This window comes from Coenobita brevimanus, chromosome 33 (assembly GCF_032717465.1).
Source record: "Coenobita brevimanus isolate Jiangsu-jjx chromosome 33, ASM3271746v2, whole genome shotgun sequence".
In the NCBI taxonomy this organism is placed as follows: Eukaryota; Metazoa; Arthropoda; class Malacostraca; order Decapoda; family Coenobitidae; genus Coenobita; species Coenobita brevimanus.
The window spans coordinates 16556450-16581685 of NC_136986.1; the positions used below are offsets into that span (position 1 = coordinate 16556450).

General features: G+C 40.7%; 1 protein-coding gene across 1 annotated transcript; it reads right to left on the reverse strand.

Annotated features, from left to right (window-relative positions):
- Positions 1 to 7354: 7354 nt before the first annotated feature.
- LOC145395805 (glutamate receptor ionotropic, delta-1-like) lies at positions 7355 to 24799 on the reverse strand. The gene is made up of 6 exons (XM_080269339.1): positions 24678 to 24799; positions 22732 to 22903; positions 17801 to 17877; positions 15575 to 15734; positions 13522 to 13787; positions 7355 to 7493 (listed from the first exon to the last, which is right to left on the reverse strand). Exons 1-6 carry the CDS (start codon positions 24797 to 24799, stop codon positions 7355 to 7357), a joined length of 936 nt encoding a protein of 311 aa, XP_080125465.1.
- Between the last annotated feature and the right edge of the window lie 437 nt (positions 24800 to 25236).

The window sequence follows — 25236 nt, forward strand, 5'->3', positions numbered from 1 at the left end:
AAAGGTGGAGGACAAGAGCAGGGTTGCCAGGATTGGCCTTAAAAGGCCAATTTGGCCTTTTTGAGGTGTGGTTGGCCTCCAACTTTACTGCTTTTGAGGCCAACTGGATTTTGACCTTTTTTTGGCCTTTTTCGTTAATGCAGCCGTACTTGTTGATACTGAAATTAAACATATAAAACTGAAGCACATTTTAACATTTAATTATAAATACTCCTCTGATAAAACTGGTATGAATCATAGCCAGCCGTACGAAATGCGTCTGAACGAGTTCTGTTCAGGTGAGACCCAACAACGCATCATAATAATTTAGTGCAAAAAAGATTAGATTTTCTTCTATATTTAGTGCGTTTTGAAGTCCAATTTAGCGCGAAAATTTGAACTGTTCACCTATGGTCAGTGCGTTTTGAAGTTAAGCTTACCGTTTTTGAAGATTTCTGCTTGACAACACTGCCGTGAAGTCTGGGCCGGTCAGTCTTCCCCTGCCCTCCACTGCTTACTGCGCGTGATGTTCCACCTTGGTTCTGCTTATAGACCCACAGACTTTTCCAAGTAACTTTGTTTACCCCTAGTGACTGAACCATACTTGAGTTAATATGGATAAATGGAAAAGTTCATACAGTGATGGAAGGAGCTACAGAGAGGAGTGGGAGAAAGATCACAAGTGGTTAACAAACCGAGGTGGATCATGCTACTGCAAACTGTGTAAATGTACAATTAATACAATGAAAAAAAGTAACTTAGTTTTACATGAAGGTACTGTGAAGCACAGAAAAGCCTCTGAATCAGTGCTTAAGTCTGACAGTAAGATCATGAAAAAATTTTGCACAACACTTACTGGCCAACGTGATCAAGTGAAAATATTTGAAGTCAAATATATAGTGGGCATTGCTTGCCACAGTAGTATCAGTTCAGTTGACCATTATACTGAAATAATAAGTGAATTTAGTAAAGGACAGGCATTAGAAAATATCAAGCTGCACAGAACAAAGTGTTCTGCAATTCTGAAGAACATTGTATTTCAATCCTGGAAGAGTTGATCAGTGAATTGAAAAGTACTAAGTATTCTTTGTTAATTGATGAGTCTAAGCACCTTTGCCTTTGTGTTAGTTTCTTCAGTGAACAAAATTCTTCCATTAAAACTGCATTCCTGGCATTGATTCCGGTAACTTCAGCTACTGGAGCTGCTTTATATGATGCCATAGAGGATTTCTTAAGAAAAATTGGTGTTGACATTCGCAACTGCTTGGGATTTTCCAGTGATGGTGCCAGCAATGTATGTGGTGCACCTAATTCAATACTGTCAAGATTACGAGAAAGAAATCCCAAGATAATATTTGTGAAATGTACATGTCATAGCCTCGCTCTGTGCTGTGAACATGCCTTTAAGTGTCTTCCTGATAATCTGTATTTTTTAATATTAGAGGTGGCACGTTGGTTCATGGTTAGTTCTCTTAGAAGAGAACAGTTCAAGGATATTTTTACTGTGATGAATGATGACTGCATCCAGCTTTCGAGATTGATCACCCCTAGCAACACAAGATGGCTTGTAAAAGGAAAGTGTATCTTCAATATCCTGACTCAGTGGTATGAGCTAAAAGCTTACTTTTCAGTAATTGCAGAGAAAGATAGGAATTATCACGCACGGATTATTCATCAAATGATTTGTGATGAAAGAAATTACTTGTACCTAACATTTGTTCTACCCATAATTCAAGATTTTGAATCAGTTAATGCTTCATTTCAAGCAACTGATGCTGAGCCTTCAAAAGTTTTTTCTGAGTTAAAGCAGCTACACACCTCTTTTGCTAAAAGATGTATGAAGACCCTTCAGATTCTGTTGAACTGCCTTTGGACCGAGTAAGTTATGGAGCTAAATTTGAACTTGAACTTTCCAAATCAAAGCTGTCTGACCAAGAAAAATCAAATATCAAGCACAGGTGCCATGGTTTCCTCCTTGAGGCCAAAAATCAGTTAGAGAAAAGGCTAAGTCGGGACACTGACATACTTGAAAATCTGCAATATTTTCAACCAAAGGAGTGCTTAAGTCAGATGCGAAAGCCATTTCAGAGGATCGCTGCATCATTTACTCACCTAACTGATAACCCAAGTGTTAGTAGAGAGACAGATTTTCATCTTGAACTTCAGTACGACAAGCTTCTTTTAGTGGAATGGAAAAAAGAGGTTGACAGTGATGAAATACCACATGATTCAGTTCAATTTTGGGTAGTTGTAAAGCAGTATGAAAATGCTGCTGGAGTGAAATGCTTTTCTGAACTCGCTCAAATGGTTCTGAATGCTCATGCACTAGCATTAAGCAGTGCATTTGTTGAAAGAATTTTTTCTCATGTAACAAATATAAAGACCAAAGTCAGAAACAGACTCACTTTCGAAACCATGGAAGCTGTCTTAAGAATTAGGAGTCATCTTGCTGGAGAAAAGATATGCTGCAACAAGTTTAAAGTAACTGATAAGATGCCAAGTTTGTTCAATAACTCTATGTACACGACCAGACCTCTCCTTGAAGCCTCATCTACAGAACCATCAACATCAGGCGCAAGATTTGCCTCCAGTGCAATCAACCCTGGTGACCAAGAATGTGATGATTTTGAAGAAATCCTGCAAGTGGACTTCTAATCAAGAACTGCTCTGAAGTTACAGACAGAAATTAGTCTTCACATTCAGGCACAAATGGTGAGTAGCCTACTTATTATTTTACGAGAGAGAGAGAGAGAGAGAGAGAGACAGACAGATATACTTGGTGTACAAGTAGACCGATATATTGTATTATATAATAATATTTTGTGTTTGAGGTTTTGCCTTACATTTGGCCTTAATGAGAAAATGTTTGGCCTCTTCCAGTCAGCGAGACCTGGCAACCCTGGACAAGAGTCTGGTAGGACATCCTGTACATTATCTAGGTCATCATGGTGTCACTAAAGATAGCTTAACAACACCAATTAGTGTTTGATTGTTCAGCTAGAGAGCATGAGAAGGCATATTGTCTGAATGACAGCTTACACGCAGGCCCATCTTTGGTTAATGTCCTCACACAGATATTGTTGTGCTTTCGGTGTCATCGTTTTGCCTGGGTAAGTGACATCGAGAAGGCATTTCTTATGGTGGGGTTATCTGAAAAGGATAGGGATGCCACTAGATTTCTTTGGCCTGTTGAACCTTTAAATCTAATTAGCCCTTACTTGATATATAGATTCAAGGCAGTGTTGTTTGGAGCCACATGTTCCCAATTCCTCTTGAATGCCACCATACAAAAACATTTTTAAATGATTCAGGAGGATAAAACCATGATTGATAAATTAAGGAAAGGGTTGTATATTGACAATTTGCAAGGAACCAAGGAAGATGAGGATGCTTTACAACAACTGTGTTGGGATGCCCTGAGAGTATTTTCAAGTGCCAGTTTGTCCTTAAGAGAGTGGGTAATCAACAGTGTGAAATTGCGGAAGCTACTCCACCGAAAGGGTTTGGCTTTTGAAGTTCAGGACAAGGTAAAAGTACTTGGCATTAATTGGCTAACTGATATGGATATGTTCCAGGTCAAGGGACACGAAAGTAGACCTACAGTAGTGACAAAACGTGAGGTGTTGAGCATAACTGCAGGTGTGTTTCACCCTCTGGGAGTACCATTGCCAGTGACCATCCGTGCAAGAAAATTTGTGCAAGATCTGTGGCGCATTGAATGTGGGTGGGATGTTTCCATACCGGAAGATATGGAGGCTGAATGGCAGGGGATATATGAGGATATGATTAAACAGTACCAGTATTTTATTTCCCCACCAAGTCACTGATAGTAAAAGGGTCATGCTGCATCTCTTTAGTGACATAAGCATCATTGCTTATGGTGTAGCAGTCTACTTAGTTAGTGAGGGAAGTTGTAGATTAGCTATGGCAAAGGCCAAAGTAGCACCCATTAAACCCCCCACTATACCAAAATTAGAACTGACTGCTGTCATGCTAGCAGCTCGTCTCACCAAGTATATTTATGAGGCCTATGCGGACGTGTTAAGCATAGAGAACATTTACCTCTGGATGGATAGCCAGATAACCCTATACTGGTTGTCTAGTAAAAAACTGTTGCCTGTTCAGAACAGAATTGACGAAATAAAGGCCTTAGTTCCTGATGCTGAATTTCGTTATGTGTCTACAAAGGACAACCCCAGTGATATGGTTCCCAGAGGGACGTCACATGCGTCCTTAATAGGTTCCTCTTTGTGGTGGGGAGGGCCCACATGGCTACCTCACCAAAATGTGTGGCTGAAAAATGGTCCATTTGAGGAAGTTGGGGATGCCACCACGGGTTGTCTCCTTGAAGAGACCCTGTCATTGCCAGTATCGGTATCCCTTCCTGCCACATTGAATTGGGACCGATATGGTTCTTAAGTGAAGACAAGGCGTGTGATGGCATGGGTATTGAGATTTATTAAGACACTGAAAGATAGGAGACAAAGAACACATAAGGCAATGATGACTTATTTGACAGTGCCAGAATTAAGGACAGCAGAATCAGTAATGATTAAGTTAGCTCAAGTGGAAGAGTACCCTGAGGATTACCATTATTTATCCACTGGAAAGGACACACCAAGCAATGTTGTGAAGCAGTAAGGCCTCTATATGGAAGGTGTGCTGTTGAGTTGTAAGGGTAGGTTACAGTTGTCGGACTTAAAAGATGAAGCAAAGTACCCTATCCTAATACCTAGTAAACATAGGTTAGCAGCTCTCCTTTCTGAGTACTACCACAAGGTGTGTAGCCATAGTGGAGTAAGTTATGTTGTAAGTTACATAAGACAAAGATTTTGGATTCCTAGGATCAGACAAGTTGTAAAGAAGGTTTCAAGGAAATGTATAACTTGTAAAAGGTTACAAGGTGCCCCATATAGTGCTGTACAGGCTCTGCCGTTACCATACACTAGGGTTCAGAAAATGAATCCATTTCAAGTAACAGGAGTAGACTACACAGGTGCTCTACCCATTAAAGAAAAGAGTACCCTAAGGAAATTATACGTAGTCTTGTTTACCTGTGCAGTTACTAGGGCTATACACATTGAGACAGTGTCAAACCTCTCCTGTGAGTCCTTCATTCATGCCTTCTGTCGGTTCTGTAGCAGGAGAGGCTTCCCTGAACTTATAATTAGTGATAATGCCACTACATTTATAAGTGGAGCCAGTGTACTGAAGGAGTTGAAAAATAATCCGAGGTTACAGAATGAATTGGTAAAGGTAAATTGTGAGCGGCGATTCATACCAGCCAGGGCCCCATAGTTCGGTGCCATCTGGGAAAGAGTGATAGATATCCTAAAGGCTGACCTGAGAAAGGTATTGGGTCGAGCTTTAGTAACCCGTGAAGAACTGGATACTGTATTATTGAAGCTTGAGGCCACTTGGATATACATACGGTAACCTTGAAGATCCACTCCCTCTTACTCCTTCACAATTATTAATGGGAGGCGTCTTAGACAGTTCCCGAAACAGGAAGTCAGGGATGATGATCTCATGGACATCACCTGGCGGACTAATCCGGGACTAAACAGACGTCTCCTATACGTGACAAAGATTTCACGAGATCTATGGAGGAGATGGACCACTGATTGCCTAATATCACTCAGGGAGCAACATCGTCAATTGACATACAAGAAAGGGAAGGCAGCGCCTCAAGTTGGGGATGTCGTACTGATACACGATGACGGGCCTCGACTCCTATGGCAACTAGGTCGGGTCATCAAATTGTTACGTAGTCCTGATCAAGAATGTAGGGTAGTACAGCTAAGGACAAGCGCTGGTTTACCCACAAGACCGGTGGTTAAGCTGTATCCACTAGAAATTGATCTAAAAGTGAAAGAAGATGACAGCCGTACCGACACTACCCAACACCTTCCTACACCCGTAAATGACCGATGTGATGCCCTTTTGAGGACATCACGTCGGACCGCCCTCGGTTCCTCTCAACTACGGCGTACCCTGATTGGGATGAGTGAGTTGTAAATATTGTATATAGTTTGGACGGGGGAGTATGTCGTGGATTTCGGGTTTGAATTTCCCGCCCACGACAGCACATTTTGTAAATAAATTCTTTTAGTAAATAATTTGGGTAAGATATTATTTATCACTGGAGATAAATCTGGTCATAGAGAAAACAACATTTTAGTTATATATTCAGTAATGATAAGTTTCATTTAATTTACTTCGTGCACGAAGCTGCTCGAAGCTGTTCAGTTTTCTCCTTGCCACCAGACGGTTCAGTTTTCTTCCTGCAACCAGAGAGTTCAGTTCTCAACCTGCCACTAGATAGTAAACATACGTGCCTCAAACCCTGACCAACAATCAGCCATCTTTCTGCAATTAATACCATCAACACTACTCAGAATATTTATTTTAGGCCTTCAAATATTTATACTGTATACTGATCAAAACATCCACATACTGTTTGTAATGGTGAGTTGTTGTTTCGCTTTACGTTAGTTGATAATTAAGACCCCTGCAGTGATAATAACTAACAACTTATCTCGGATGACTGAACTGGGACAAAGTAGGCCTAACCTTGTCTCATGTAATGCTAGTTAAGCCAAATATGTACAGTTTACTAATTGACAGATATTGCCAGATTCCTATATTATCTTCAGTGCGACTAATACTCCTATCTCCAAAAGTATTGAAATTCTCGGTGTTTCACTTAACACTGCCGTTACCTGGACCTCTCACGTCAGATCATTTGCTAAAGCTGCCTCAGAGAAATTTGGATTATTGTACAGTGTTTATTGCTTCTTCACTGATGAGCAGCTAGCTATAGTTTATATGAGTCAAGTGCGCTCCCAACTGGAATATTGCTCACCCATGTGGAATGGATGGGGACAGGTTGGACTAAAACAACTAGACAATATTCAGAACAAAGCTGACAGAATTACCAGTAACCTTGATATTACAAACAGACTTCCTCCTCTACATGTAAGAAGGAGTATTGCCTACCTTCCATTTATTTTACAGATACTTTTATGGCAAATGCTCAGACGAAGTTGCAGCCATTGTTTCACCTATCCATACCTTCCCCTGTGCTACATGGGCATCTGGTAGCACTCATTACTGGAATGTCACAATGCCATATTGCAAAACTTCCGCCTATCAGAAATCTTATATTCCCTGAACTGCATCTCTTTGCAACTCGTTTCTCCAGAATTGTTTCCCCCCAAACTTCAACCTACACCTTTTCAAGCACAACTGTTACAGATTTTTATGGATCGAGTACACCAGTAATTTGGTGTATGGATTTTTTTTTAGTAATTTGTTTTTCCTTTCTCTGTTTTGTTGTTAAAAATATATATATATCACAGTAAGTAAAACAAACTCACTTCATCCTCAGAGCTGCATTGAATCCATCCATAACATCTCCCCCGACCATCATGCTCCCAAGTTCTCTAAGGGCACTTGATTCAGAGTTTAAAAGGAACTTCTTGTATGAACCATTAGAAGATCTTATTGTCACCCTGAAACATGTACAAATAAAAATTGTTTAATTAGTATTACTACTGACCCCTAGAATAACGGAACACCAAAACTTAACTTCAAGATACATTTAGTATTTTTTTTAACAATGGCCTAAAATTGCCATAACTGCATCTCGAATGCTAACTTGTGACAATTAATTGAAACCAATATATGATGCTAGTCAAGAAGAAGTGCTATGGAAAGAAAGCAAGACATAGTATTGTCTTCCTGCCACTGAGTTTCGTGAAATAAGCTACAAATGAAAAAAAAAATGGGTCAATTTAAGCTGAAAGACCTATAGAGCTATAGTGTTTTTATTTGGTATTTCTCTATACCGTTTATTACAGCACATTCCTTGCGTTTATCCTACTGTAGTATAGGAATAATAATAATAATAAAGTTACAGAACTGTCTGAATATACGATAAGCAATGAACTGAATAATTTCCAAAGTGCTACAGGATGTGTGGATCTAGTCCATGTATTAAGGCAGACAGTGGAGGAAGCATAAGTGAAAGACTGTGCATCTCTGGAGGACAATGCATGTGGAAGTGAATAACGTTACGAGAGCGGTGAGCACAAAAGTAAAGAAAAAAAAAGAAAAAAGGAAAGCCCGAGATCAATATTGAGAGATGGTATATTTCAAGTATGGTTATGTGGATGATGTATTACATGATACTTGACAACACCATTTATTGATTCAGTGTTGCCCTGCTTTTGAACAATCAGTGCTGAAAGTACCGTATCGAAGGATTTTAACCCCTTGACCATGGGGCGTCACTTTCTCGACGCTCGGGCACAATGGATCATACCGCGGGGCATCACTTTGGTGATTCTGTGTTATTTTGAATTCTCCTGGGCTTACAAGTGGTGGCTCGTATCATCTTTCAGTACTGCCAGTGTCCAACAACAGTCACCACTCCCAATCTCATCTATACTCCCATCCATTGCTGACAATTTAGCCATTTTTCCCCATTCTTGACTCCCCTCCCTGCCTCCCCTCCATTACTCTCTCCTCTCGCCTGCCTGGCCACGCTGCGCTAAGCTAATCTTCCCCGGAATTTTCCACTGATTTCATCCATTGAAATAAGCCCTATGCCTTATTCTTATACAAAGTAATATATACCAAAAAAAAATAAGGTAACTGATAGTGCCATACACCAGGAATTGGTTAATTATCACCTGACAACACCTCACGTACACTCGTTCGCTAATATCCCCCGGTAATTTCCTCTTGATATATGCCATGTAATCTATTCTCGTAATAAAAAAATATATATGTGAAAGGAAGAGAGAAGCCTAAGTGATATTTACATTCACCTGGAACTACCTATTTTTTTATGTATTGTCGAGATTTCCTACCAATCATTTCATAGCATGTAAATTAGCAGCTGTCACCCTATTGACATTGTCAACCCTTGCCTTCCCACATACGCCGCGTGAATCAGTTCCTTGTCATCCTCTGAGGTGAAACCATGTTGCACTTGCGCCCTGCCATTTCCACCACTTCTGCGCCCATTGCAAAGGGCCCTGTGATCTCTATCCCTAGAAAAATTCATGTGGGAAGCATTAAAGGACTTAGTGACTCAGCAGTGGAATGTCAAGTGGCAGAATTGTCAATGATAATGATGGATAGTGGCTTTGATCTTTCGGGTGAATCGTGTGATGAGCCTGGGGAGGAAATCGTGACAGAAACTCCCAGTACGAGTGCTTCAGTGTCCCAAGTTATCCCTAGCTCCAAGGGAAAGGAGCCGTTAGTGCAGCAAAGGAAGGAATTTGGGAAGGGAGTGAAAAGGCGGCGGGTTAGCCCCGGAACAATGGCCCCACGTGACCCAGCCCGCCATGAGTCCCGAGGTGTATCACCTGCCCTCTCCCCCAGCCCCACTTCACTATCTTCTTCCTCATCTTCAGCAGAATTTCCTCCTGAGTCTTCGTCGTTGGAGTCTCCACCAGCACCTACAGTGAAGGCAGGCCGTAGGGGACGAGGTAAATCCCTGACTCGTAAAAGTAGAGTAGCAACTTGAGTAAGGGCTGCTAGTGCTACACGGCAACCTAGGGTCAGTGAGATTGACCTTGAAACAGCCCATCTGCCTCACAGCCACCCTAAACCCTCACCCACCCTACACTGCCATGACAGGGAATCCTGGACGCCTTCGTGTGGACGGAAGGTTCCGATTTCGTCCCTGAACATCTCCATTTCGATGAGAGTTCCTCAGGGATACAGCCTGCCTTCACTCTTGATGAGGATGCTGAGTGTATGGACTTCCTTTTGGCCTTCCTCGATGACGAAGTCATGCAGCACATATGTGATGAGACTAACAGGTACGAATCACAACGTGCTGCAAGTAGTGCAGGTGCAGCAAAGATGCAACAGTGGACCGTGCTGGGAGTGCAGGAACTGTATGTGTTCTTCGTCCTCATGCTTCTCATGCCACACTCAAAGAAGCATGAGTTGGAAGAATACTGGTCAATGGACCCCTTACTACCCTCACCCACCTTCAATAAGTACATGGCCAGAGATTGCTTCCAGAACATCATGGGAAACCTGCACTTCACCAACAACGATGTACCTTCTCAAACCGACCCCCTCTGGAAGATCCGGGAGATTCTGAGCAAAATGAAGGATGAGTTTATATCATTCTTCCACCCCTTTCAGAAGGTTGTCATAGACGAAGCTTTGGTTTTGTTCAGAGGATGTCTTAGGTTTGTACAGTACATTCCAAGCAAATGCCATCGCTTTGGAATCAAGTTCTTTGTACTGTGCAACTGTAAGACGGGGTACATCCTTGACTTAGTCATCTATTCAGTCAGCACTGTAGATCTGGACAGAACACACACCCTTGCCTTCTCAGGCTGTGTATTGAAAGTGCTGCTTGAAAGGTATTTTGGTGGGAATCATGTATACTGACAACTATTATACAGCACCGAAACTTGCTAAATATCTGAAGAGCAATTGTGCCCACTTCCCCAAATTCCCAGAGGCAGGAAACTCGCAGCGAGGAGACATGCACCTACACAAGTCTGGCAATACGGTGGCATGACAAGAGGGTCGTGCATATGCTCACCACCGTACACAAGGGGGAAATGAAAGACAGTAGGAAGGTCGACCGTAGGACAAGCGAACCTGTGAGGAAACCTGATGCTGTCACCGACTATAATATCAACATGCGGTTGGTGGACAAGTCCGACATGATGATTGGAGAGATCGACTGCCTCAGGAAGAATACTAGGTGGTACAGGAAAGTTTTTCTGCATCTCATTAACATGACGATGCTGAACGCCTTCCTCCTGTACACATCCTGTACAAGATGAAGGTAAAGCCACCCAAGTCCTTCTCCCCGAGGTTGTTTGCCAGGACTTGCGTTCAGCAGCTGCCTGAGAGATATGGTAGGGTGACAGCAGCAACTCCAAGGCACCATGCTGTAAGATTTCCTGACAGACTTGAGCAGAGGGCATACATGGATCGGCACAGACTGGTGCAAATGCCTGCCACAACCAAGAGGAAGGCTGCGATCCACAGGTCCCAGGTGTGTGAACATACCACCTGACACACACCTGAGCACAAACGCACCTAATGGCAGTGCACTGAGTGCCAGGTTCCCCTCTGCGTTACCTGCTTTTTTTATTACCACAGCCTGAAGCAGTTCGAAAAGTAAGTGGAAAATGTAAATAATATGTAAATAATGTGTAAATAGCAAGTGAAAGCAATGGATGTAAATATGATGGAACAATGTAATATAGTTTTATAAGTTACTGTAAGTGACAGTGAATAACATAGTGTAAGTAAAATAGAAGTGTAAATATTGAAAATACAATAGAAAATTTAAACAGAAATGTAAATAATTAGTAATATAAGAATATGAGTACAAATACTTGAAGTTATGACAGTGAAAATGAAACCTTGGCTCTCTACTTATTTTACTGAAAGAGAAATTGAATGCTTACAGTGACAATAAACTACTATTACTGAAGGAAACTTATGGATAAAGATGACATTTTATTTTTTTTAATAACAGAACGGAGGAAGGAAAAACATATGGGGAAAAACAAAAATCCATACACCAGATAACTGGTGTCCTCTGTTCATAAAATATCTGTAACAGTTAGACTTGAACAGTTGTAGGTTGAAATTTGGAGGAAAACAACTCTGGGGAAGCGAGTTCCAGAGAGATGCAGTTTGGGGAATGAAAGAATTCTGATAGGCAGAAGTTCTGCAATATGGTTGAGTGACATTCCAGTCATGAGCGCCACCAGATGCCCGTGTAGCACGAGGGAAGGCATGAAGAGGTGGCACCATGGACGCAACTTCGTCTGAGCATTTGCCAAAACTGTAAAATAATGCAAGGGAGGCAACATTCCTTCTTACTTGCAGGGGAGGTAGTTTATATGTAATGGCAGGGTTGTTAATGATTCTAACAGCTTTATTCTGAATTTTGTCTAGTTGTCTTAATGCAACCTCTCCACAACCATTCCACGAGGGTGAGCAATATTCAAGCTGAGAGCGCACATGACTCTTATAAATTATAGCTAATTGCTCATCAGCGAAGAAGTTACGGACTCTGTACAATAATCAAAGTTTCTTTGAGGCGGTTTTAGCAAGTGATCTGACATGAGAGGTCCAGCTGAGGGCACTGTTAAGTGAGACACCAAGAATTTCAATATTTTTGGAGATGGGAATATTAGTAGCACTGAAGGTAATGTACGAATCTGGTAATATCTGTCTATTAGTAAACTGTATATATTTAGTTTTACTAGCATTAAAAGAGACAAGGTTGTTTTGTCCCCATTCACTGATTGTAGATAGATCTTGATTTATAGAGATGGCTGTACTGAGTTGAGAGTTAGAGATATTAGACTTTGTAAATGGATGTCTGAGTGTGAATGAACTATGTAGTGTTGAGTCATCTGCATATGAGTGAATGGAATTGTGAGTGACAGATAAGAGATCATTAATATGAACCAGAAATAGGGTTGGCGCCAGAACTGATCCCTGCGGCACGCCAGCATTAATTGAGTGGAAATTCGAATATACATCATCTACTTTAATCTTATTTTCCTGTCACGAAGATAAGAAGAAATCAAAGGAACAAAAGACGTTAGTCCATAGCAAGGGAGTTTGGACAGGAGGGAACGGTGCCATGCTCTGTCGAAAGCTTTAGAGATATCAAGAGCTACTGCATGAGTTTCTCCAAAAAGATCAATTGACTGATGGATGGTATGAGTTAAGAGATTGAGTATGTCAATGGTGGATCTTTCGTGGCGAAAACCATATTGTCTACCACTAATTAAGTTGTTGGATTCAAGATGTTTAAAAATATATATATATATATATATATATATATATATATATATATATATATATATAAGTGTTATATAGTAATAGGAATAGGAATATAAAGTGAGTGTTTTCATGAATAATAAATGACAGAATACCAGTGGGGAACGAGCGCAAGTGGGAGGCTCGTACGCGCTCGTAATTTTCATTGCTTTCACAGTGTTTTTTTTTGGAGTATTGATTCTAAACTATTTGAAAATCATAGAATAGTGTTTCTAGTGATAATATCAGGCTGTGGTAATCATATTACGGGTTGTCGGGAAGTGTAAAGTGCAGACTTCGTTACCCAACTTCAGAGGTCTCCACAAGTCCTACGGTACTCGATGAAGGCTGAACAAACATCCCAGGAGAAAGCTGAAGGAATGTGCCATATGCATATTTAATTATAATATTTTAGGACTAACAACTGATTTTTGGCAAATATTTTTAGAAAGTCTGTCGGAGAGCGAATATCCTAGCGGGACGCGCAAGTCACGCCAAAACAACCCCGTGGTTTAGGAGTTAATAAAACACCAGCTGCTGGGTGAAAACTAACTCACTGTGTGATGTGTTGGTGAATGATGGGATAAATAGTACTGAGGGTTTAAGAACTTTGATGCAGTGATAGAGCATAACCAAAGGGCCAAGCATTAGTTTACGTTTCAATTTCATCCAGCACCTTGGCATCCAAACATTTGTTCTTCGATGTCTCACCTGTCAACTACTTTAACCAGCTCCTCAATTGTCTCTGGTCTGGGTGGTACCCTTGGGAGGGTGAGGGAAGCGATGAGGCTGGCTCGATATGCTGTGCCCACCACCACACCGAAGAACAACCAAGAGCCAACCAGGATGTGGTTGGACTGGCTGGTTGAGAGGCGTCCGTACAGTCCCTGGCCCAAAAGGGTGCCCACAGATTCCAGCACCACCGACCCAGTACCCAGCACTCCATGCTGCATTTGCCACGTTTTCCTCCTCGTAATCTGTAAAACATACATATACATTGATACACATATATTATGATATGAGTACATAGTGGTTCCTTTATTGTGTCACAGGGGCGAGCAGTGATGTTTTGGACAGTGGAATGGTTTTGATAATACAAGTCATGAAAGAAAGTGCACCTCCTCGCATCAGCTACCGTTTGGAAGACACACAATTCTAATGAGGTCATTTGCACCATTTTTTTTGCGGAGCTGCTTGGTATGTCCAGTTTCGTAAAGTAACTGTTTATCTTTTTCAGCTTATTTTTCGGCTACATATAGCAAGCTCTAAAAGAGCGAAAATGTCATGCAATAGTCAGATATCGGTTATAGTGAAGGTATGATGTATTATGCATTTTTTTAGATTCATTTGATTAGGAATGGCTGAAGTTCTTTCTTCGTCGAAAAAGGCAGACCAAATTAAAACTGTATGAAAGCAGAATTAATTAACAGTTCCATGCTATGGTTTCCAGAAATCAACAAGTGTGATGCAGCCTACCACTTACATGACAGTGGTGGCTGTAGTAGAGGCTGGGGGTGAGAAGTAACAATCCAAACCCACTCTTTACTCATCTGTACCATAAATATATATTCCAGCAAAGTGTTTAGGGATATTTTGTATAAAAACAGCAATATATATATTTTAGTTTCTTATTGCATGAATCTAACATCATCCAAGAAAAGTCGGTGTACTTTTACCTGTAAAATGAAACTAATATTTTTCTATTATATTTCTTTATCGCTCACTCTGATTGTCACCTGTGAGTCTCATGTTAAACACTCACTTGAACCTATAGTTTGGAGTTAACTGGAAAATCTATCTATCTATCTATTGCCAGACGCCATAATCCCGTAAGGGGTGGCCATTTGACTTTGAGTTATTTGTTTTACGGGGAGGGGCACCAACCCTCCACCAACCCACTTGTTGAAACGTAGGGAGCACGTATGGTTTGGTTATATGGTTACCATCCAGCCTTGTAAATGGTTTCTTGGCTTACAGGAAACCATTTGGCTTGTCACTCAATGTAAAGCCACCTGTGAAGGAAAAAAAAGCAATAAGAAGTGACAGGAAAGATGGGAGAAATACGAAGAGAGGACGGCAGGCACAGAAAAAAGAATGATAAAGGCTAAGGAAGAATTAGGCAGCACTACATCAAGTGAGTGGATGATGGTCGCCACCACGTACCACAAGATAATAGAATTAACCTGACCAAGGAAGTGTTCATGGTATCAAAGTAGCAACTCTCTCCATTGACACAATTACCTAAATAAAAATCATATACTGTTGGCTCATGTTATACAAAAGGGAGAACAAGAAAACGCGACCACGAGAGTGTTAAATGCAACATGGTCCTCGGTGAGTATAAAACAATAAAAAACAACAGCAATAGACATATTTGGCACCATACGGGACTTCGCTAAAATAACGAACCATGTTGTGCTTAACTAGAGTAAAGCACAATTGTGTAAAAATCCTGAAGGAGCTAAACAGAAGCACCTGCCTTGGGAAAATAAAATTACGTGTGTGACTAACACTGGAAGACGGCCCTGGGCTGCTAATTAAGACTGTCCCACGTCTGAATTAATTATGATGCTAAACAACTCCACCACCACCACCACCACCACCACCAACAACAACAACAACAACAACAATAATGATGATGATGATAATAATAATAATAATAATAATAATAATAATAATAATAACAATAACATAAGGAACCGTTTCCTGCTGCCTGTTATTACTAATACTGGAATCGTCCATTCCTGACAACTTGCATGTTTACCTTGACAAGTGTGAAGCAGACAGTCAGTGTACAAGCCAAGACACCGATCCACGCTTGGCCACTCAAAGGGTAGTAGAAGCTCAGCCAACTGGGTGTTATGACTGGCGTGGCCATGGCGAATTTAGCAGCAATTTGTTCATAGGCGAAAGTGAAATCCCATCTGGAAACATTGTTAGAAATAAAGAGGCTACCTTTGTAGATGTTATAGCCATTTGTTACATCCAACCATAGGAAAGAATTTGCTCTCGAACAACAACAACAACAACAACAACATAATAATAATAATAATAATAATACATTAATAATAAAATAATAATTATTATAATAATATTATCAATAGTAACATTAAAAATAATAATTAAGAATGAAATTAAAGCATTCAGAATCCGGATGCAAATCGTCTGCCAGAATATGCTATTGGCCAAGTCCAAGATTGTAGCCATATCTTGATATGCTGAAGGTTTCCTGTTGATAGCTCTAGCCGTTTATGAGATATAATTGTGCCATGGGCGGGCTATAAATAATACTTGATTTTTGGCAGTCATGTTTCTGACCTAAACCTTGACCTCTAGTGCCCATTTTCACACTCGGCCAAGATTTTGGCCATATCTTGACACCGTAAAGGATTCATGTTGATAGCTCAAGCCGTTCATGAGATATAATGGTGCTAAAGGCAGGCATTAAAAAGCAGTTGACCTTTGGCAGCCATTTTGGTGACCTTGACCCTGAGTGCCCATTTTTGAACTCGGCCAATATTTTGGCCATATCGTGAGGCCCTGAAGGTTTCATGTTGACAGCTCAAGCCGTTCATGAGGTATAATGGGAACACACACACACACACACAAACACACACACACAAACACACACACACACACACACACACAAACACACACACACACACACACACACACAAACACACACACACACACAAACACAGGCACTGAGGCAGGGAAAAACTCTATTACTCTGCCTCGTAAGGTGGACGATAATTTAGAGGCCCTTCCAATGGGGGAATCATACCAGCCGCAAACCGGTACACATCTACCTCGGCTTGGAATATGACCTTGGCCTTACTTTCACCAATTTCTAATTCGTAGATTTTCACACCTACTACACACATGTAAAATTGTGATGATATCTTGAACGGTTGCTAAGTTATCATGGTAACAGACATACAGATCTTGACCTACTTTCACCAATGTCGAACTCGTAGAGAATTATCGATTTTTTATCTACTTCAGACCTGTAAAATTTTGTAATGGTATCTTGAGCGGTTGCGAAGTTATCGTGCCAACAGAAACACTGACAGACAGACAGAAGGACGGACAGATTGAAAACAGTACCAGCTGTACCATCGCAGCTAATAATATTATTAATAATATTAATATTATTATTATTTTAATTATTATTATTATTGTTATTATTACAGCGGAAACTGAAGTCACATCTTGAAACTACCGGATTACAGATTTTTTACATTTCCAGCTTCATCATCTTCCCATAGCTCAACGCATACCCTCCAGATCATTTCCTTTACCATCGCACATTGTCAGACTGCAAGAAGCAACAGTATATTATTTACAACTCCATCATCATCTTCCCATGCATCTATCCTTCCTAGTTTTGTTTATTATGTTGAGAAGACGACAATAACCAAGACTTAGGCGCAGGTAATATATTTTTTCTCGTTGATGAATCTATAGCCCTTCTTGGGCATACTGCCGGACTATAACATGTTGGTACTGACATTTTTTTTTCGTTGATTAAAATGAGACTCTTTTTAAAAGATGAGTTAACCGGGCCAGTTTCTAACCCCTTCATTATGGGATGGACTTTCTTAGGCTTACTAATTTTGCTTAGTCACATAAGTGAACCAAAAGAAATGTCATTATTGTGAAAAAGCAGAAGATAATATGTGCAGAATTCAGTTCCACATTTGTAGGCAGTCATTAGAAGAATGCTCTTGACTTCTGTGCACTGACAGGATCATTTTCTAGTTACTCCACTTTAGCAAGTCAAACAAAATTCAAATATTATTTTCATCATCACTTACGTTGCCTATAATTAATAAGACATTAGGCAATTTCAGGTTAGACAGGCTATCTCTATCTTTTGACAATGTATAGCTTTTCTTTGTTGCATAAAATTATCTGCAGTTAAATTGGATTATCAGTAAAAAACAGTGAAAACTGCAATGGAAAGGTTAACCTTAGCTTAGAATCTCACCTCTCTAGTTGTTGTGGAATAACACCATATACCACTGTTGCCATGAATGATTTACGAATCTGCACCTGATCTGTCACCTGCAAGTAAATATAACATTAAAATAAAGAAATGAGAGCCCCAGTTATTTTTGTTTTCTTGTGTGTCATTTTTACCATAAACTCTTTCAGGGAAATGTTTCGAACTAAAAGTTATGATGTAGCATTCCTTAAAGCTTACCAGCAGGATGCCCTTCCTAATTTGAAAGAAACTGATAATTTTAGTGCATGATAAAGTACGAGCCAAAGGCTCCAAGTATAATAATGTATTGTACTTCCTTGGAAGAACTATAAAAAAAAAAAAAAAATCGTCACGTTTATTTCGAGATGTCTAAATTGGACATATAGTTTAAAAGTTTAGAGGTCATAGGCAGTGTGAAATACAGAATGATGACAGTTCCTAATTTGATCATTTGTATACATGAGGACTGAGAACACCTGCTAACCCTTGCAAGAAAGAGATGGACAGGAAAGGGGACTTTTTTTTTTTTTGCGAGGAAGAAGGAACCAAAGGCCATGAGCCCGCAGTAACAGTTCCCTCCAAGAGAAAAACAAAGTACAATAGAGAGCCAAATTCAAGATCCGATCATTTTGAGATGCCTGGACACACTGCGTTTGAAAGACTGGAGATCATAAGCAGCAGGAAATACAGATAGAGGGAGACAGTTCCAGAGCTGACCTGTTGCATAAATGAAAGACTGGGAGTAACGGTTAACTCTTGCATTAGAGAGTTGGACAGAAAAGGGATGAGAGTTTGCTGCCAGACGGGTGCTACGCGCCCGTCGTAGAGGTGGAGGAATGCAAGCAGACAGTTCAGAGGAGCAGTGACCATTAAAGTAGCGATAGAAAAGAGATAAAGATGCAACAGTGCGGCGAATAGACAGAGGTTGAAGGGAGTCAGTAAGAGGAGGAGAGTTAATGAGACGAAAAGCATTTGACTCCACCCTATTGAGAAGAGCTGTATGTGGGGAGCCTCCCCACACATGAGAGTTGTACTCCACACAGGGGTGGATAAAACCCCTGTATAGAGTCAACAATTGTGCAGGGGTAAAGAAAGAGCGGAGTTGGCTTAGCACACCCAATCTCTTGGAAGCAGATTTTACAAGAGATGTAATATGATCTTTCCAAGATAAGTCCCGAGTAAATGAAACCCCAAGCATGTTCAAGGATGATGCAGGATTAAGCTGAATATTATTAAACATTAATGGGTATACCTGTGGAAGATTTTGTCGGGTTGATAGGTGTAAGAACTGAGTCTTAGATGCATTGAAGACAACCATATTATTTTTACCCCAGTCAGAGATAAGAGCCAAGTCAGATATTAGGTGTGCCATAGCCTCATCCCTTGTTTCTTGAAGTAACTGTTGAGATGGGCGTTGCGGGAACCGAATGGAAAGGTGAAGGGTGGAGTCATCAGCGTATGAGTGGATAGGGTTAGATGTACAGCTTAGAAGGTCATTGATGAATAAAAGGAAGAGAGTTGGTGATAGGACAGAGCCCTGAGGAACACCACTGTTGATAGATCTAGGAGAAGAACGATGGCCGTCTACAACAGCGGCTATAGAACGACCAGAAAGGAAGCTAGCGATGAAGGCACAGATAGACGGATAGAAACCGTAGGAGGGCAGTTTGGAAATTAAAGATTTATGCCAGACTCGATCGAAAGCCTTTGAGATGTTAAGTGCAATGGCAAAGCTTTCGCCAAAGTCCCAAAAGGAGGATGACCAGGAGTCTGAAAGGTAGGTGAGAAGATCGCCAGTGGAGCGTCCCTGACGGAACCCATACTGACGACCGGAAAGAAGGTTGTGATGGGACAGATGCCTTAAAATTTTTCTACTAAGAATTGACTCAAAAACTTTTGAAATACAGGACGTTAAAGCAATTGGACAATAATTGGAGGGTTGGGAGTGGTCACCCTTCTTTGGGACTGGCTGAATGAGAGCAAACTTCCAGCAAGAAGGAAAGGTACAAGTTGACAGACAAAGGCGAAAGAGTTTGCCTAGGCAGGGTGTAAGCACAGAAGCACAGTTCTTGAGAACAACAGGAGGGACCCCATCAGGCCCATATGCCTTGTTAGTACTGAGGCCAGTGATGGCAGAAAATACATCAACTGAAGAAATTTTAATGTCAGCCATGAGGAAGTCAGAGGGGAGAAGTAATGGAGGAACAGCACCGGAATCGTCTAAGGTGGAATTGGAGGAGAAAGTCTGTGCGAAGAGATCTGCTTTATTAGTAGAAGAAATAGCTACAGAACCATCAGAGTAGAAAAGAGGAGGGAAGGATGATGAGGTAAAGTTGTTAGAAAGATTTTTGGCAAGGTGCCAGAAGGAGCGGAAAGAATTCGAGTTGGTGAGTTGAGAGCATTTAGTATGGATGAAATTATTTTTAGTAGAGCGAAGAACAGATTTAGCACGATTCCGGGCAGAAACGTAAAGATGATATGATTCAGGGGTGGGTTGGCTCCGGTACCTTTTGTAGGCCTTCTCCTTGTTGCGGACAGCATTAGAACAAGCGTGATTAAACCAAGGCTTTCTTGCGTTAGTCAAAGGATATGAGAAAGGAATGTATGCTTCCATGCCCGAGAGAATAACCTCCGTAATGCGCAAGGCACACTCAGATGGCTCACGGCCATGGAAGCAATAATCATTCCAGGGAAAATCAAAGAAGTACTGCCTGAGGGCCTCCCAGTTCGCGGCTCCAAAATGCCACAGACGACGTTTCCCTGGAGGGTCCACAGGCCGTACCGGAGTGATAGGACAGGTTAAGGTAATAAGGTTGTGATCGGAGGAGCCCAATGGAGAGAAAAGATTAACAGAGTAAGCAGAAGGATTAGTTGTGAGGAAGCGGTCAAGTATGTTGGAGCTTTCTCCATGGCGGTCAGGGATACAGGTAGGGTGCTGTACAAGCTGCTCTAGGTCATGAAGGATAGAAAAGATGTAGGCTTGTTCACCAGGTGGATCCGTGAAAGGAGAGGAGAGCCAAAGGTGGTGGTGAACATTGAAATCTCCAAGAATGGAGATTTCAGAGAAAGGAGAAATGGACAGAATGTGTTCCATCGCAGAAGATAGTCGAAGAATTTTTGATAGTCAGTAGAATTAGGGGATAAGTAAACAGCACATATATATTTAGTCAGAGAATGACAGGAAAGCCGAAGCCAGAGTGTGGAGAATTCAGAAGAATCAAGTTCAGGAACACGAGAGCAAGATAAGTCGTTGCGTATGTATACACAACAGCCACCTTTGGCTTTGAAATGAGTATAGAGAAAGTAGGAGGATACAGAAAAGGGTTTGCTGTCGGTTGCCTCAGACAGCTGAGTCTCCGTCAGAAAAAGAAGGTGAGGTTTAGAGAAGGAGAGGTGGTGCTCAACAGAGCGAAAGTTAGATGAAAGGCCGCGAATGTTGCAGAAATGAAGAAGAAGAGAGTCAGACAGTGGTTCCAGGCACCTCGAGTCGTCACCGGGAGAGGGGCAGATGGCGGGGGCATTTATGGTCCCCCCCCCTGGGGACTCCGAGGCTTGATTAATCGACGCCATTTTTGTTGAATTTTGAATAGGAAGTGTAGTGTGTACTGTGCATGTAGTTTGGTGAAGATAGAGAAATTTGTACAGGAGAGCATGCTGGCCTACTCTCTGTGTAACTGAGACACTGGAAAAGTTCAGCAAAGGGGGATGGTCAGGAACTAGTCCTGAGGGCTGATGAAACGGGAGCTCCAGCACTCCCTGTCATCAGCTTTCCATCCACCTCGGGAGTACTGCCCTGCTCGACTGGTGCTACAGTCTACTCCTCACTAGGGTTCACTGCTTGGCGGATGCTATATGGCTTCCGTTACTGGGGAGGGACAGAGGCATTCACTTCAGAAGAGAATGATCTTTGATATGTCAGTAAAATATGGGAGGATATGAAACGCTTCAGTGAAGTGCGAGAAGCACAATGCCACAAAGAAGCAGGGGGATGGCAGGAAGCTATTCCTTTACCTCCACTGTGTTTTGAATACGAGAGAGAGAGAGAGAGAGAGAGAGAGAGAGAGAGAGAGAGAGAGAGAGAGAACTCCTTACAGTCAAAATTATCTCTTTGACAAAGCCAGCAAACTGTCCAGGGAGAATGGACGAACTAAGGCAATTTTGTTTTTATTTTCTTGTTTTACCACTTAGGGAATAAATAGTCAGGATGAAACATAAAATATTGCTTTCGTTACCAAACTTTTTGAAAAGAAATATAATAAAATCCTGTAAATAATAAATTTAATATTATCCTGTAAATACTGTATTGAGATATATATCAAAACAGAGTCGAAAGAAAGCAAGAAAAAACGACGTCACTCACAAACAGCGGTGCACTATAGTTGAAATTATCTATGTTCATATGGAGGGTTCATAAAAGACACCAAATAGGATATCCCTGGGGTTTATCATGCAGTTCTAGGTGACACTGACGAGACCGATGCCAGCAACAGTTTGTCCTGTACGTTTCATTGATCAACCGATCATCACTGAGGGCAGTGGAGAAGTTGAAATGCTGTTTCAGTATGATTACACATTTCATCTAGGATGATACTGTAGAAAACTGATATGCTGGAGCTGAATCGAGTTGTAATAACACCTTAAAAGAGATGACCTTTGAAATTAGGTTTCTGGCAGTAGCAGCCAAAATGAGATCAAATCCAAACCCTTGCAGTGACTACTTTCTGAATATTGATTTTGAGGGAAATAATGCAGTTTCTGTAGGGATCGCATTTTAAATAATCGCTAACATATCACATAACAAAGTGAGTGGACTACTAAATATTGCAAAGCGATGCTGATATTATATTTGGATGTAATGTCCAAATTAATTACTTTACAACAACAGCAGATAGTAACAACAAAAGTTTGAATGCAGACAAGTATATAATTATCACCTCGTTAAAGCTGCGTGATGGAAGGACACGGAAAGTAAAATTGAGGGCCTGACCAACTGCAACCAGCTGGTCGTAGTCAGTGCCTGAGTACCTGGTGGTGTTGCCCTCGATGGACTCTTGCCAGTAGGGTTCATATGGTAACGCCGTGACGTTTATCGTCGCGCCATAGAAACTGCCAAAAATAATGTACTATTCTGAACGGGCGGAAGTTGCAGTGCAACATTAGGTGGAAACGACTTTTTATTCAGCCTATGATAATCCTGTAGGAATTAAGGCTATTGCCCAGTATTCAAAGCAAGTATATGTACTTCATGACAAAATTTGATCATTATTACTGGATTACTAATAATTTCATTTAAAGTAATTATTTCTCGCCTCGATGCTTTCTTTAATTACATTGCCCATAACATATATACCGTCAGCCACAAATTATACCTGTTTTACACTGATCTGCGCTAGATTTTCAACATTTCACAATATATTTCACATTCCTCAGATGCAGAAAAAATTAAAGCTATGGTTCTACTTCATTTCCATAACACTTTCTCATGACTAGCACCATATTCTTGTGTTAATCTCTTGTTAAACCCATTCAAGATGAAGAGATGACAGTTATAAGCATGTTTAGAATAAAATGAGTATAGCCCAGTCTAGAGACCCTATAAAAAGAGAGACTGGACAGCCAATATTTTCTGCTGCTCGCTGATTGGTTGGATTTCATGGGCGCCATGATGGGTCCAACGTCAAGAAACCTGTCTGCAGATTTGTCATAGAGTATATCTCGCCACACATTGGGGAATGTGATTAATTGCCTAACAAGATGTTGTTTTAATTATAAGGTACAGTCCTTATTTGAACAAATGAAGCTTTATGTTAAATATAAATCTCTACACATCTGTTGTATTTGATTGCTTCCGTAAAAAAACGTCATAAATGCCGAATGGTAATGTTGACAAATCTGACTGTTGGTTGGTGCTAGATAAGACGTGATGTGCTGTGTTGCTGGTACTTTTGTGCCTGTAAATATGATTGGTTGTGCTGCATATGGATGTACAAACAGAACTGGACTTCGTATGCGTCATTTCCGATTCCCTAGAGATCCGGGAAGAAGGAAAATATGGGAAAATGAGGTCGGATGAGCGTGCTGGTCTGCCAGCGACGATCAGCGACTTTGCCAGGTAAGGTATATTCATTTTACGTGTTGTTTTCCCTTTAATAAAAAGATCTGCCATACTGTAATATACACTGAAGGAGATAGTGTTAAGGAAACTGGATATTTTCATAAATAAATTGGAACCAATATACATTAGATGAGAAACTGGACCTTGTATTTTGCCGCGAGGAAAACACTATAATTGATGGCCTCATATTCCAGTTAGAAGTCGAAGTTAAGGATTTTCAACAAACAGTAACCTATATAGAGTGATTATCTACTATGGGACTTCCTGCTATCGCTTCAGGGCCAGGTACTGGAGCACTATTAGTGTTGAGCTGTTAGCTGGGCAAAACATGTAAACCCTCAGTATTCATGTATCTAACGTCGTCTGCAAACTCAAGCACTCATCCTGTATGCTTGGATATTATCCTACGTAATGTATAGAGGAATATATCATATTGCTACATCTTTATATATTAAAAAGACAACACCTAGTGCAAACACAGAATGTGAAATTTTCAAAAACCGTCAATGATACGTGAACAATAGTTAAGTGACTGGTGGTATCTAGCACCGCACCACTGGTCTCTATATGAACGCTAGAGAGCGACCCAAACGTAAACACGTTGACACATAAAGGTGGCTGTTCAGTTTCTCTTTCTATAGGGTCTCTAGCCCAGTCTATACTCCTGAGTAATTTGGATATATTAATAGTATATTTTTCCAGTAATTTCAACAGAGTACATATGATACTCAGTTTCTGAAATGGCCAGTAATCTGTACACATTACTTGGTGTATTTCTCCGGGAAAAGGGTGGGAGGTGTGAGATAGCGTAGACCTGATGTGGGGGTCCAGGAAGCCACTTGCAGCACTCGGGCACCGTCAGGACTGTACGGCAAGTGAACCAACATGCTGTACCTGCATAACACATTTATAGTTTTCAGGCAAAATGAATTATCTTTATTCTCTCGACATTACAAGGGCATAATTTATAATTTCCTGTAGCTATTAAAGGGACAGTTTTATGTAGTCTTTGGAAGTTATATCTGATCGAGGGTATAATTTAACCCCTCTGCTAAGAGAAGTATAGCTAACCCCTCAGTCTGAAAATTGTCTCCTGAATGAAATTTTCTGGCAGTAACAGGAATGAACAAATATATATATATATATATATATATATATATATATATATATATATATATATATATATATATATTGTTAGAGAGATAATGAACACTTCAAGTGAGAATACTAAAATCACTACTATCCCGCAAATTTCCAGGTTCAAAACAAAAGGGTTAGGTAAAATTACAAGTTAAAGTTTAATGCTCAAACTAACAACTAAACA